At 38.5% G+C, this 14,148-nt stretch overlaps 1 protein-coding gene across 1 annotated transcript in view; it reads left to right on the top strand.

Moving 5' to 3' along the window:
* Positions 1–14,148, top strand: part of PTPN13 (protein tyrosine phosphatase non-receptor type 13) — a gene marked incomplete at both ends in the record, with an annotated part of 91,249 nt that overhangs the window by 52,548 nt on the left and 24,553 nt on the right. Inside the window, 12 exons of the mRNA XM_080343110.1 lie at positions 670–823; positions 970–1,108; positions 1,516–1,668; positions 3,090–3,272; positions 4,235–4,397; positions 8,064–8,487; positions 8,655–8,752; positions 10,511–10,567; positions 11,132–11,224; positions 12,092–12,199; positions 12,954–13,085; positions 13,444–13,917. Coding sequence (XP_080199236.1) covers positions 670–823; positions 970–1,108; positions 1,516–1,668; positions 3,090–3,272; positions 4,235–4,397; positions 8,064–8,487; positions 8,655–8,752; positions 10,511–10,567; positions 11,132–11,224; positions 12,092–12,199; positions 12,954–13,085; positions 13,444–13,917 — 2,178 coding nt within the window. The remainder of the gene's footprint in view (positions 1–669; positions 824–969; positions 1,109–1,515; positions 1,669–3,089; positions 3,273–4,234; positions 4,398–8,063; positions 8,488–8,654; positions 8,753–10,510; positions 10,568–11,131; positions 11,225–12,091; positions 12,200–12,953; positions 13,086–13,443; positions 13,918–14,148) is intronic.

The following is a 14,148-nucleotide window of genomic DNA, read 5'->3' as shown; positions in this document are numbered from 1 at the left end:
GAGGGCCTCTTGTGTAAAGGGAGTTGCTCCTGAGCGGCTAATTTTTTGCTATTACAACAGACCAGAAATTGGACTGTCCCAGCCTCCCCGCCACAAACTGGTGAGAAGGTCGTTGTGGCAGAACTAATGTGTTCAGACACAAGTTTCCTGTCAGTTTTTCTCGCAGGCTGTTGCAGAACTGTAGCACTCAGAATATTGACATGAGATAGAAGCTCTTAGCAGCCCGAGAGCTTACTCTGTCCATGGCAGGCTTCCAGTGCTCTTGGCAAGTTAGAAAGCCTTAAAAACGTTGCAAAATGTAAACATGCAGAAGTGTAAATGGGACGAAGTTGTAAGGAAGGGATGGAATGAGAGATTTTGAATTTCCTATGGGATAAGAAATTTGAAATTTTAAAGAAACTGTATCTCTCCTATTTTGTATCTGTCAGAGAAGGTAACTTTTTTTTTTTTCCCACTGTTACCTTTGGGATAACTAAAAAATTATTTCTTCTGCACTTATTCAGTGATCCCCTTAATAGCTATTGTGCTTATAAGTCATTGTTAGTCAGCAGAAAATCTTACTGTTCAAAACCGAATTTCAGTTGTAAATCTGGTATTGATCCTCCAGCTGGAGAAAATATTTGATTTTAATGTTTTTACACATGTGCTTCCCTTTAACATTCATGGCAGACAATGAATTTTTCTTCGTTGATCCTGACATAAAGCTAAGTAAAGTAGCTCCAGAAGGATGGAAAGAAGAACTGAAGAAAAAGAACAAGCCCCCTGTCAACTTCACCCTGTTTTTCCGCGTAAAGTTTTTTGTGGATGATGTCAGTCTTATACAGTAAGTGTATGAAAAAAAAAAAAATTAACCCCTTAAGCCCTAAATTTGTAGACAGAAATTTGATATTAATAAAATACTGGATATTTGCTATAACAGGAAGGGTATCAAAGATGGTGTGGTGTTTTGTTTTGTTTTCCTGTTTCTAGGCACACACTGACCTGTCATCAGTACTATCTGCAGTTGCGGAAGGACATTCTAGAAGACAGGATGCACTGTGATGATGAGACAGCCTTATTATTAGCATCCCTAGCTCTCCAAGCTGAGTATGGAGATTACCAGGCAGAGGTATGCCACCAGTTTAACCTCTCAGAAACTCTGTTCTTGCTGGTTAATTAAGAAATGGATGGAGCTGCCACGCATGCTTCACAGTTCTACTTCAGTCTGAAAGCTCAGCTGATATGCTGTTGGCAATTTTTGCTGTGGACAAGTTTTCTTCTAGTCTAACACAGGGCTGTTGTAGAATCTAGTTCAAGATCTGCGTGTTTGAACCCACTCTCTTCAGTGGAAGTACAGTCAGGCTTGAATGGGAAGAAACTGTATTGAAATGAAGCTCTGGGTCAGAGTTGAGATGCTGAATCCCTCCCCTTACTCAATTGTAATATATGATTCTCTGTAAAATAAATGTTTATGCTTCATTTGTGCTCATGGAGTAGTATATGGAGATGCCGTCACAAAAATGTTTTGTGTTGTAGGTGCATGGCATGTCGTATTTCAGACTAGAACACTATGTTCCAGCTAGAGTGCTGGAGAAACTAGATCTGTCCTACATCAAAGAAGAGCTACCAAAATTGCATAGCACTTATGTGGGTGCATCTGAAAAAGAGACAGAGTTAGAATTTTTGAAGGTAAGTGGGCAGCAATTCAATTCCTTTATCTGTGAGTTTAAAATTCCTTGTGGGAATGTGGGTGCATGGAATTTAAGTGAAAACAGAGGAAAACAACTCAGGTTCTGAATAGCGCTGAAAGGAGGAAATCAGAAGAGATCTTCTGAAAAGATGCCTCATTGCAAGTGAAATCATAATGGATGGGAAGGAAGTCTTCCTGCTCAAATAAACTATATAAAAGCAACTATCAATCCTTGTGTTTACTCTAAAGGGAGCTGTGATTATGAGGCAGCACACCTTCTGTTCCTCAAATCCTTTATTCTTTCTGTTGAGACGAAAAAATATTTATGAAAAGTTTTGTCACAGTTAATGTTGTGTATACTGCTTGGTATGAAGCAAGCCAGACACATTACCAAGCAGACTTACTAGTGTAGGTACAGTGTAAGATGTCAGGAAAACTGTAATCACAGATATATTTGGTTTATTCTAAAAGGACCCATTAAGAAACATGATTATGGGTTTTGCTGCTGTTGCTCATGCGATAATGATCAGGTCCTGCCTTGATACAGTGGCTGAGAGCAAGTTCAGTGGGTGACAGTTTGCTGCTGAGACAGTGAAATAACCATGACACTGTAACTCCAGTCACCTGTAGCTCCACAGTCCCTTGGCAAAGGCAGTGGAAGAAGCACCCAGCTGATTTTGCCCCCTCTGAGGCTGCTGCTTTTTTGGCAGAAGTGTTCTTAGGGACATGGTTTAGTGCTAGATTTAGGTTATGGTTGGAATCAATGATCTTAAGGGTCTTTTCCAATCAAAATGATTCTATGGTTCTTATAACTTAGCCACACAGAACAAGAGTAGGGGACTTGATCCTAGCTAAACCTGGTCTCACTGGGGGTGGAGAAAGCAGTTAGATTCCCTTGTTTGATTCATTACATCAATCCCTTATTCCTGCCAGTACTGAACAGACAGCTGGACTGAATGACTTGGAGTGCAAAGTGAGTGAAACTGCATCTTTTGGCAGTTGTGATGCCTTAATGTGATCACAGAATTGCTGTGTTAATCTAATTATGTGTTTAAGAAATATGTTGTTAACAAGTGCATCTGGCTAGTTACAGTTTGTTGCCAGCAATTGTTTTGTGCAAGTCTGATTTACTCAGAAGTTTGATTCATGCTTTTGTTGTTTGATTTTAATGCTAGGTTCATTTGCTGTAGTATTTGGCAGGTCAACAAATTCTACTGAGACTTTTAACCATCTAGAGCAGTTAATGCTGATGTATCTCTGTTGTACAATCTGTGAACTGTGTAAGTGGAATCATCAGGCAGAGAGGAATATTTTGCTAAAATTCATGTATATCTATGCATATATTAAAAGTATTTATATAGAGGTATAAAAAAACCTTAACTTTGTGCTCTTAAAAGTTTTATTTCTTTGATCTGTTCAGTTGTGTCAGAGGCTCACAGAATATGGTGTTCATCTTCATCACGTCTTGCCTGAGAAGAGATCCCAAACTGGTATCCTGCTGGGAGTGTGCTCCAAGGGAGTCGTCATTTTTGAAGTTCGTAATGGTGCCCGCACACCTGTACTACGCTTCCCGTGGAGGGAGACAAAGAAAATATCCTTTAGTGTAAGTTGATTTCTTTTCCTCTGTCTGTATATGTATCTCCAGATACTGGGTTTGGGTGTTGATTATTTTTGCAAATTAAGCTGCTGTTTTACAGCGTAATCTGTGGCTATATTTTGTGTGGCTGAGCAGTGTTGTATTATGGGATTGAAACAGGAGTTTTGATGTTTTAAAGATTTTATTTTTTATTTTTTTTTAACTTGCATTCTATGCTTCTGAAGTTCCAGCCTCAGAAGAGACTTCAGCACCTGTGTAACTCGGAGATGCACCCATTGTTGTTTTAAAGTTGTTTTATTTCCCAGAGCAGTTAAGTTAAATGATAGTGGGTGAAAGGAGCTGACACTTAACCTGGACAATACCATCTGACTTCAGTGGAGACACCATAAGCTGGTGGTCACAGGCCAGTTTTTAATGAGATGTTGAGCTTCTAATGCTTACCTTTATATGGGTATTGAAAACAGTACTTCTAACTCTGTCTGATACTGTGTTGAAAACCTGTAGCCTGTTTAATCTGTGATATGATTTTAACTAGAATTGCTAAGTTGAAGTTTAAAAAATGTTAAAAAGATTACTTTAAGACCCAGAATATTAACTTGTAGATTTCATAATTAGATGAGCACCTAGTTCATTTCTCTTGAGTTGCAGCACCACTTGGGACTTCCTGAGAGGCCTTGGAAAGTGCTGTCCTGCAAAGTGTAACAGTACTGGTTGTCATTAGTCAGCACTAACAGTAACAGAGACAGATTAAATAATAATAAAGTACCATCTTGGCTAGCCCAGAAGTAGCTTTAAAGTGCTGCTTTGTAAATATCAAATTACTTTCAGCCCTTATTTTGAACAGAATTTCACCCGTTGGTGCATTTGCTTCAGGAAAGTTTGAATGCTGTAACTGTGCAAAATTCTTTCTAGGCTAAAAGAGATCATTGTCTTCAACTTTTTTTTTTTTTTCTTTCTCTGTCATGCAGAAGAAGAAAATAACTTTGCAGAATACATCAGATGGTATCAAGCATGCATTTCAGACTGACAACAGTAAGACTTGCCAGTACCTTTTGCATCTCTGCTCTTCCCAGCATAAGTTCCAGCTACAGATGAGAACCAGGCAGAGCAACCAAGACACTCAGGACATTGGTAAGGACGGTGATGCTGTGTTGGCTTTTAATAGCAATCTACATGTATTTTTGTAAGAAGGAAAACTGAACTTTAGCTTCTGTCTTTCTGCAGAGTGTTACATGTAGCTCTGCATTTGGAGGGGTTGCAGTACAAAGAGAGTCTACTCACTGTATTTTTTTAGGTTTTGTTTAAGGAAAGAAAAGAGTTGGCAGATCACATAGAGCTGGCACACAGCAGCTCCTCTTGAATAAAAGAATCTAAAGATAGGTCACTAATAGTACTTTCTCATTTGATTAATGGCTTTTGGCATTTTTCAGAAAGAACATGAAGATATTTCCATAATGAGATTTTTACCTTTTGTTGATTGTGAAATGAATAGTTTTGATAATATGGAATTACAGATAAAATGGTGCAATCATGCTAGGGCAAATACAATAGGGAGCATTTCACGATGCTGCATCTGTAAGCTGTGGGTGTAACTGTCTTTGTTCCACTTAATGTTTGGTAAGCCTGGTAAGGAACAACGCTGATGCTAGCAGGTTTTCTTCAGAATGACCATCTACTTTTTGTGTATAACAGAAAATGTAATGATGTCCTTTAACTGGAGAATGCATTCTTTGAAAAAAGCCTCTGTACTCATTTCTTCACTACTTGAAGCAGAGCTCACGTGGCTGGCTGGCCTTCAGTGCAGCCTGGAAATGCTATTTTGGTCAGTCTGCTTGCTCATTCTTTCTTTGTTCCCTGTTTTTGTCTGTCTGCATTCCAGTTGCTGTTAATCCAGATTTCCAGTAGTGTAGCTGGGACAGAATCTGACCCCATTGCTGTGGAGACTGGCAGCTGGAATTTTTAAAAAGAAAAAAAAAAAAAGAGGTGGGGGGAGGCGGGAAGGCACGTGGCAACTCTACAGCCTTTTTTCTATTCTGTTGGGCTCAAGCAACTTAGTGCAAAGAAGTAACACCAAGTGACTTAAAACTTTTGTACTGTTCCCTATCATAGTGCTTGCTTATTCTGAAACACAAAGAAAAACAGCACCTTGAAGGCTTTCTTGGTGCTGCACACTTGGTTGCTCTTTCACATGCAGTACATGTTGTGCTTTGTGAGTTTGGAAAATAATAGTTTGCTCCTATGCAGTGCAGATCACTTTGAATTCAGAGGTCTGAAATGTCATCAGTCGTTTCTAGTCAGAAACAAATAAATTAGTATTCCATTATGGTTGGTTACTAAAAGTAGAAACAATTGCTATTGTCACAATTTTACTGATCTACATGGATTAGCCATGTTTCTCTTCCCTGCATATATATATAGAGCAACAGAGTTCCTAGAATAATGTTTTTAAAAAGACAAATTATTATATAGAAGTAAGTGAAAAAAAAAAACCAAGCAACTAATCAAAATATTAAATTAATTATAAGTACTGCTTTTCTTCTGTTAGAGCAGTGAAATCGCAGGTGGTATTTGGGAAGCATTATTCCTGGCCTGCAGAAGCGTCAGTTTTGGTGGTTTTATTGTTGTTGTTTGTTCATTTGTTTTTTCCAGGGCTCTTAAAATATCAGTAAAAAATAGGGGTTGGAAGCACTCAGCAAAACAGTAAAGAAAAGAGCAGGTGACAATATTATTCACTTGAGACTGATGACCACAGAAAGTGTATATTTTGAAGGTTTCTTACTTAAGGACTGATTCTGGAAGAAAGCATTTTAGCACATGTAAATCTAATGGGAAGAATTAGACTCGGAAAATTAAACAAAAACACCTCTTGAATAACATTCTTTATGCATGAATAGAAAGAGGTTAAAGACAAAGTAAAAAAAAAAAAAGATACTAGCAATTTTATGGTACACAAGAACAGAGAGATAAACTATAATGTGAGAAGTGATTGTTTCTTTTTTACACAACTTCTGTGGCCATGCAGTGAACAAAACTGAGCACTGAGTTTAAGACAGATATCTGGATTCCTAAACAGGGGTATAGAAAAGCACAAAGAATAACTGAGGGCTCAGTCAGACTTACGAAGGACAACTTTTGAGCACATGGGAATTTTCAGTTCAGGGATTGGCAGAAGGCGTGAAAGACCTAATGTCTATTTGGATAATGACGTGAAAGTGTTAATCTGAAATCCATCATAAAATCCTGTTTGGTTTTTGCAGAGGGTAGGTAAAATATCAAGAGATCTTAAAAGATTTTATTAAGGTAATCCTCCCCTGGAGGGGAACTCAACAAGAGAAAGTGTCATTGATAGCTTCTTTCAGAGCCAAGAAACTGAGATTCGTAGATCTCTGGTGTTATCCAGTAAAACCATTCTTTTATAGCTCATCTAGTTTGTCTGGTGGCTATGGCTAAAAGGGAGTATTTAATGTGAGTACGGAAGTGCTAGTTGTATGCTAGTTCACCTTTAAAAAGGACAAAAAATACTAAATCTTCTAAAACTGTGTGCTTGTTACAAAGAAAGCATGAGTTACTGTTGCAGTTTAATTCCTGCTCTGGGTATTAGAGGAAGGATTGTATTTTGGAATGGCAGTGCTGAGTTTGCCAAATATACTCTTCAATGATGAATACTGCACCATTTAGTAATGCTGATGCATGATGCATACCAAAAAGTTGCACAGCTCTACATGGAGTTTAAATCAGAAATCTATATGTGGTTGAGGATTGCTTTTTCTCAGTCTTCCCTGTGAACTGCCTCCAGGACATCAGTGAAGTTTATGAAGGGTTCAGATAGCCTGAATTTCCTTTAAAACCTCTAACCAGCAAACATGTTGCCGCAGCTTATCAAGTTTCTGTGTGAAAGCCAAGCCACAGGAACTTAACTGCTAGCCTAGGGAGGCAGTTAGGCTAATAGAAATGAGCCCAACTCAGCTTTGCTCTGAATTAAGAGGGGGTTAGACTAAGCTGTATTATCTTGCATTTGCTTTCAGCTAAGAACATCCACCCAGACAGTTCCCACGACTCAGCTGACAGTAATTTAATTAGAATCCAAAACCTGTTTCTCTCTGCTGCTTAAGGGAATCCTTGTTCAGGAGTCAAAAAGTCTGGCAAACTCCAGTCAGCACTTTCTGTTCTGTGCTAAAACGTTTAGAATGTTTCTGGCGGGGAAAGTCCCTGAGTTCACCTGAATGACCTGATGCACTTGAACCAGGTAGAGATGCTGCAAAACTCCCACAAACTTGCAGCTGTACTGTGTGTCAGGGACTCATGGTGAAGTTAACTAAGTAATGGTTGGATGGAAGTTTGGTAGAATCTGGTAGTGTAGAAGTGGGGGAGCCCTACTGGTTAAAATTCTAGAAAAGACTTACACAAGCAGGTTAAAGGAAGTGTAGTGTTCCAGGTCACTTGGCTTGAGGATATTATTTGCTTTGCAGAACAAGGTGATGTGCCTGTCTATAAGGCACAGCAGTTTAACAGGAAATATGAGTCTTCTTACTACTAAGGAGATAAATATTCTGCTATTCTGTGTTTTCTGGACATCAGTGTAATAGATGGCCAAGTTAATGTAATGCCATGAACTACAAACTTTGCTTCCTGAGCAAACTGCCTTGTGGTTGTTTATATGTACCTGATGACAGCACATATTTCTGAGCATCTAGAGAAAATGTGCTTTGTGTGAGCCAGTCGTTCAAAATGCACGCTTTATACAAGGAGGTCACACTAGCTCTGCTGTATAACTTAAATTTGTTTGTTTTTCTCCAGAAAGGGCTTCATTTAGGAGCCTCAACCTTCATGCGGAGTCTGTCAAAGGTTTCAACATGGGACGAGCAATCAGTACTGGTAGCCTGGCCAGCAGCACTTTGAACCGACTTGCCGTTCGACCTCTGTCTGTTCAAGCAGAGATTCTGAAGAAGCTGTCCTGCTCTGAGCTCTCGCTCTTCCAGCCACTTCCCAGCTCCTCGAAGGACAAGAATGAGAAGACTCCGTGGGAGGAGAGACCCAGGGTTATGAGCAAGTCATTTCATGATCTGAGTCAGAGCCACATCTCAGTTTACCCCCCAAGAAAAAATATTATTACTGCTCTGGACTCTTCCCCCCAAAAAATAGAAGACATAATGGGCAGAGTCTTTCAGCAGATGCCAAAATTTGATACTGGGTCAGCAGCAGGAGCCTTGAAACTAAGCAAGTAAGAGTCTCTCTGACTGCCCTGCACTATCTTTGTGTACAGTCAATGTACATTTTGCATCAGTTTTGATTTATTATTCATGCCATTATTTTATTACATTGATCCTTCCCTCTCCCAACTTCTTCTTCCCTCTGTCTGGTTTCCCTTCTCTCCTTCTCCCCTTTAAGTTCAAAATCTCATGCAGGTTTAAGTAGAAGCCCTGAAAGAAAGAAAAATGAATCAGACTCATCATCCATTGAAGATACCGGTCAAGCCTATGTTGTAGGTCAGCATGCAAAAAAATAATATTACTGTATTTACTAACTAACCTCTAAAATTGCTTTGGCTGTAACGCTTTGATGTATTCATTAACCGATGTTAATATCTTGATTTGAAAAAGGGAACAGAGTGTTAAATGTTAAAGTAATCCCAGCCAGTTGCCCGTTGTTCCTGAATAGTTGTTGCAGCAAATAAAATAAAAAAAATCCTCCTTTAAAAACACCAGTCTGTACACAGGTGTGCACAGTACTAGTATTTGACAGTGAAAGCTGTTCCAGAAAACATCTTCTATTTCGTCACTTCAGAGTACTATTTTATTGTAGGGATCTATTACAAATTTGCTAGTCTTCACAGTCTGTTTGTCAAACTTGAACTTTTCTAGTGTTTTGTGTGGAAAGTGTGCAGGGAGCAATTTTTGGAAGTGGACTCAATTTGGCATAAGCTGGCTGTTGGCTGGTACCTCTGAGCAGGAACTGCAGAGTTCTTTTGGGTTAGGTCTTATTTGGATATAATAAATTAGGTACAATTTTGCAGGGTATTGAGTGTTTAACAAAAACACTTCTGTAATGAGCTAAGCCAGACATACATATTCCATTTTCTTGGCGACAATTGCACACAAATATTCTTAGTGGGCAGTAAAAATAAGAGTTCACATAAAATTGGAAAAAAAAGTTTCAGAGCAGCTGAACAGACTTAAACTTGCACATTGATTTGTTGTAGATAGTTTTTTAATATCTCTGTCATCAGTTTCTGGTTATAGGAGGTTCCGTGTTACAATAACAGAAACCATGACTGACACATTTGCAATGCTAGCTTACTTTCATTGCTTTGCTTAGTATAAAAATATTGATTAGTTACAGAACTTCATAAAAAGTAGAAGACTGTTATGGTTATGGGCTGTTCATAAACAACATCACCAAAAAAAGAAAGCCAGAGTGTGACATATAAATACTTGCTGCATCTGCTCGCACTGCACTTGAAATGTGAGGTGCAGCATGGAGAGTCTGTAGTGACTGGTTGCAGCCATTTATCCTCTGCTTTAAGCTTTACAATTAGCATCGTCATCTGCTTACTCATAATCTTGTGGGCAGCAATTGTGATAAGGATCTTTGCTACATGTCAAAAAGTCCTGCTGAATCACATTGCCAGTGCTGGGGGATGCACATTCTTTGCATGATGAAATGCATTAGCTGAAACTTTAGGGTTCAGAGGTTTGCAAAAGGCCAAGAGTGCTTTGCTAAGAAGCTTCAATTATCTTAACTCACTTCCATAACTTAGCACATTTATTATTTTATCCTCTTTAAAATATGCCTACATTTGCTTGGGCATTGATCATGCCAAATAAAAATGCTTCTATATACTAACCAATTTAAATGGAAGTACTTGGTTCAGATTGCTTGTTATTGCATCATTCTGTTTGTTACTGTACAAAATTTTACAAGAAGTTAGTTGGTTTATGAAGTTAGGCATATTAATTTTATCTGAACTTGACAGTGGTTGTAAAGGCCAAATCTCTGTCCTTTCTTCAATTCTTTGCCTTTGCATGAGCTACCATCTATCTGAACCTTGAACTGCAACCAAAATACATGAGTAATTTGGATTTGCTAATCCAAAACTACTTTTGTGTTTATTCATTTTTAAAATAAGTAATCTGATATTGTGAATGAGCTTGTGTGTACTGTGTGAAGCCTGAAATACTTCTTGGTAACTTTCATTTAAAAAAAAAAAATGAAAACAATGTGTAATATTTGCATTCATATCACAGGCGTTAGCATGAATACTTCAGGAAATCTTCCATCATCACCGCTGTTAAAAGAGAGTGGTAAGTTGATAAATAATATGCCTGTAGAATTAATTCAGTCAGTTTGTGAAGCACTTGTCAAATGCTTCACTGTTCCACCTCTCCTGTTTCTTCACTATTCTTAAATCAAATACCTTTACCAATTAGATGGGTAGGACCTTTTTCTAAATACAACTCTTAATATTTCTTTTGAATTGCCTCTTGTGGGAGGTTTTTACGTCAGTGTGTAATATTTTTCGAGTAAGAATAGTGTCTGTTTAGTTTGAGACATGAAGGTTGCTGTTGCCAAACATATTGTGCTCTTCAAAGCTCATTTCCCTTACGTGTGAGGTTACTGGTTCTGTAGACCCCAAGAAGATTTTTTTTTTTTTTTTTAGTTTTTTAACTTTTGAGACTTGAGTGGCTTCATATAGTAAGCCTCAGTTTTACCAAAGTGCTTAAGATGAAAGCTAGACCGCGCTAGTTGAGAACAGCTTACCAGAGAACTAGGCTTTTTTAACGGAATAGTACTTCAAGGCAAACCTGAAGAGATATGAATAAGCGAGCAGCCAAGTAGTGTCTGATTATGACATGTTGACTTTTCAGTTGACTCTCTGCAAACACCACAGAGCAGCGTTGCCTCACCAGAACGAGAGATCACTTTGGTGAACTTGAAAAAGGATGAAAAATTTGGCTTAGGTAAGTGCCATGTCATGTGTGTTCCTAGAAGCTAAAAATAAAACTGAGTTTTCTGGTCTGTCTGTAAGCATTTATTGCAGGACTGAGGAAAGCAGTGCAGACAGTGGCTGGATTTCTAAGGCATTTAAGGTGCTAAAGCGAGGGCTTACTTAGTAGTGTGCCTGCTACTGATTTGCTAAGTGATGTTAAGCAAGTCTGTTTCTCTTTTTTTCCGTGTTGTAAGTGTTGGATGATATTTACATTGAGAACCAATCATCCTAAAAGTTTATCTCTGCCTTCAAATACAAGGTTTGTGGCTATGTGGCCACTTCACAGCTGTGTTGGCTTGAAAGCTTTAAACAAATAAACAAAAGCTATTATAAAATCATTATGAGCTAATTGTGGAGTGATTTTCTTACTCTTATAGTATCATCAGATGTAACACTAATTTGAGGTTTAAGGAGCCTGGAAGACAAGGTATTTGCACTCCATTCCTTCTTCCATCACTGGAGAAAAACAGAAATTTTTAAGAGAAAATACATTTCATCTCATCAGTGAATGTACATTTAATGTCATCTGTTTGTGCATGTATTTATTTTGCCACAGTTGTCTTCTGTAGCCTTTGCTGGAGTTTTCTGGGAAGCCAGCTGGACAAAGTCTGAATCGCTTGCTCAAAAACAGAGAATATAGTAAAAGCTTAAGTCAAAAAAGCGTTACCATTTACTTCCATGTAGAGTTTTTTGAGATGTGTAGTTTTCTTTTATTTTACGTTTATTTAATGACTAAGTTTTTGTCGGTTCTGAAATACTGACCTGTACTGTGTTACATTACACTCTGATCACTGAAAATTTTGCCCACTTTGAGTTTGTTTTTTTTTTTTTTTAATAGGCTTTCAAATAGTTGGTGGAGAGAAGACGGGGAAACTTGATCTGGGAATTTTTATTCATTCAGTTATTCCCGGAGGGCCAGCTGATTTGGAAGGATCTCTAAAGCCAGGTGAATATTGTACATGAGAGGTGTATACATGAAATAAAAAGTCAAACATGTATGTAGTACCATTTCCATCTATGGCTGCAGATATTGGTCCCTTCCAAACAACAGCCTTCAGTTACCTTCTGGGTAATATCTGAAAACTGGTGGTGATTCTTTGTTAAACTGTATGAAAACAAAAATCATTTGAATCAAAGTAAAAATGTTGAAGCTTGAAGTAGTAGAAATTTGAAGTTATTTGCTATTGCCTCTCAATAAATGCTTTGTAATTTCAGTTTTTTAAGACTCAAAATCCATTGTTTGATTTTGGAAAAAGAGAATGTAACCATATTACTACAATAACAAACATATATACATTACTTAATATCTGCTTTCTTTTTCCTATTTTAGTCTGTACTTTGAATCTAACTGTACATTTGCTTATATCACTTTCTCATTTTTTTTCTTTTGCATCTGTTTTTCTTATAGCAGGAGAGAAGGTAGAAATGGGTGACAGAAGTCAGGAAAATAACGTAGTATGGAGAAGTTTGGGAGGTTTAAAAAGAGAAAATATTCATGAACAGTTTTGTTTGCTTTGGGATGGGGTTTTTTGTTTGTTTGTTTGTATTAATTATTAGGGTTCCCTATTCCAGCATCACTTAAATTTTAGTATTTTTTAATCTATGCATTGTGTAGAGTTTTTCAGGCTTGTGTTCCACATTCTCACTGATGAGCAAAAATGTAGATGTTAGACTGTATCTGAACAAACCCTTTTGTGCAGGGCACCGACTAATATCTGTGAATAGCACAAGTTTAGAAGGCGTCAGCCACCGTGCAGCATTAGAAATTTTGGAGAATGCACCTGAAGATGTGACACTTGTTATTTCTCAGCCCAAGGACAAGCTGTCCCAAGGTATGGGGAGAAATATTTTTTTATTTTTACAGAATTGTTCTTTGAGTTTGAGCACTCTGCCTTCTTGACATCTGTTTGTGAAACCTTTCTGTGTTTCCTTAAAACCACTAATCTAAGCAGCTGAGGTAGCTGTAAAACACCACCCTAACTGCAGTCACTTGAAACTATGTTCTGAGACTGAACGAAGTGTGTTATGGTAACATTTAGTGAGGACTCACTGATTGAATCCTAAACAGAAAGTTTTCTGTGTAGTACGAATGGGTAAAATTGTACGTGGTTGCCAGCTGAGTAATTTGTATCATACTTGCAGAGAAGATGTTACCAGCTCCTGCTGACTGTCTTGTCTCCTGGTTTTCAGCATCGTCTAACGCTGCGCACATCGGTAATGGAACAAAGGGTTATTTAAGAAGGCCATCGTCAGTGCAGGACAATGAGGCAGAGTCCTCTTCAGAAGAACACAACCGGTGCCATGGCCACCAGAAGCCCGTCTCGGGGAGTTTGTCTGGTTTGTCGGGAGGCAAGCGGGATGGAAGCATTAGCTCCCAGGACTCCAGAACCGAGAGCGCCAGCCTATCTCAGAGCCAGACAACTGGATTCTTCGGCACACGTGCCAGTGGCAGAGCCCAGCAGGATCCTCAGCATTACAGTGATTCCCAGTCTGGGCTTTCCAAAATGAACGAGAAGAGAAGATCCTCTTCTGACAGTGCTCGAGCAAAAAATAGAAGGCCTGGGGTAGTGGAGTCTGTGGAGTATTCTGACCGAGGGGATTCTGACATGGATGAAGCAACTTATTCCAGCAGTCAGGAGCAACAGCCAGCCAAAAAGGCAGAGTGTATTTCATATGAATATTTCCCATCAATATAATAGTGCTAGTGAAATAGCTGACTGTGGATGTGCATAAAGGTGAAAGGGTGTGGGGGAAGGACAGCCCAGCCTGCAGCTTATCCATATAACAGCAAATGATCGTAGCTAATTTCTAGTAGTCTGGTGATTTTGTTCAAAATAAATGGAGAAAATCACCCATGTAACTTGAAACCACTTCCCATTTTCCAATGTCACAAGA

Source organism: Nesoenas mayeri, assembly GCF_963082525.1.
Source record: "Nesoenas mayeri genome assembly, chromosome: 4".
NCBI lineage: Eukaryota > Metazoa > Chordata > Aves > Columbiformes > Columbidae > Nesoenas > Nesoenas mayeri.
This window is presented reverse-complemented; position numbering and strand designations above follow the sequence as displayed.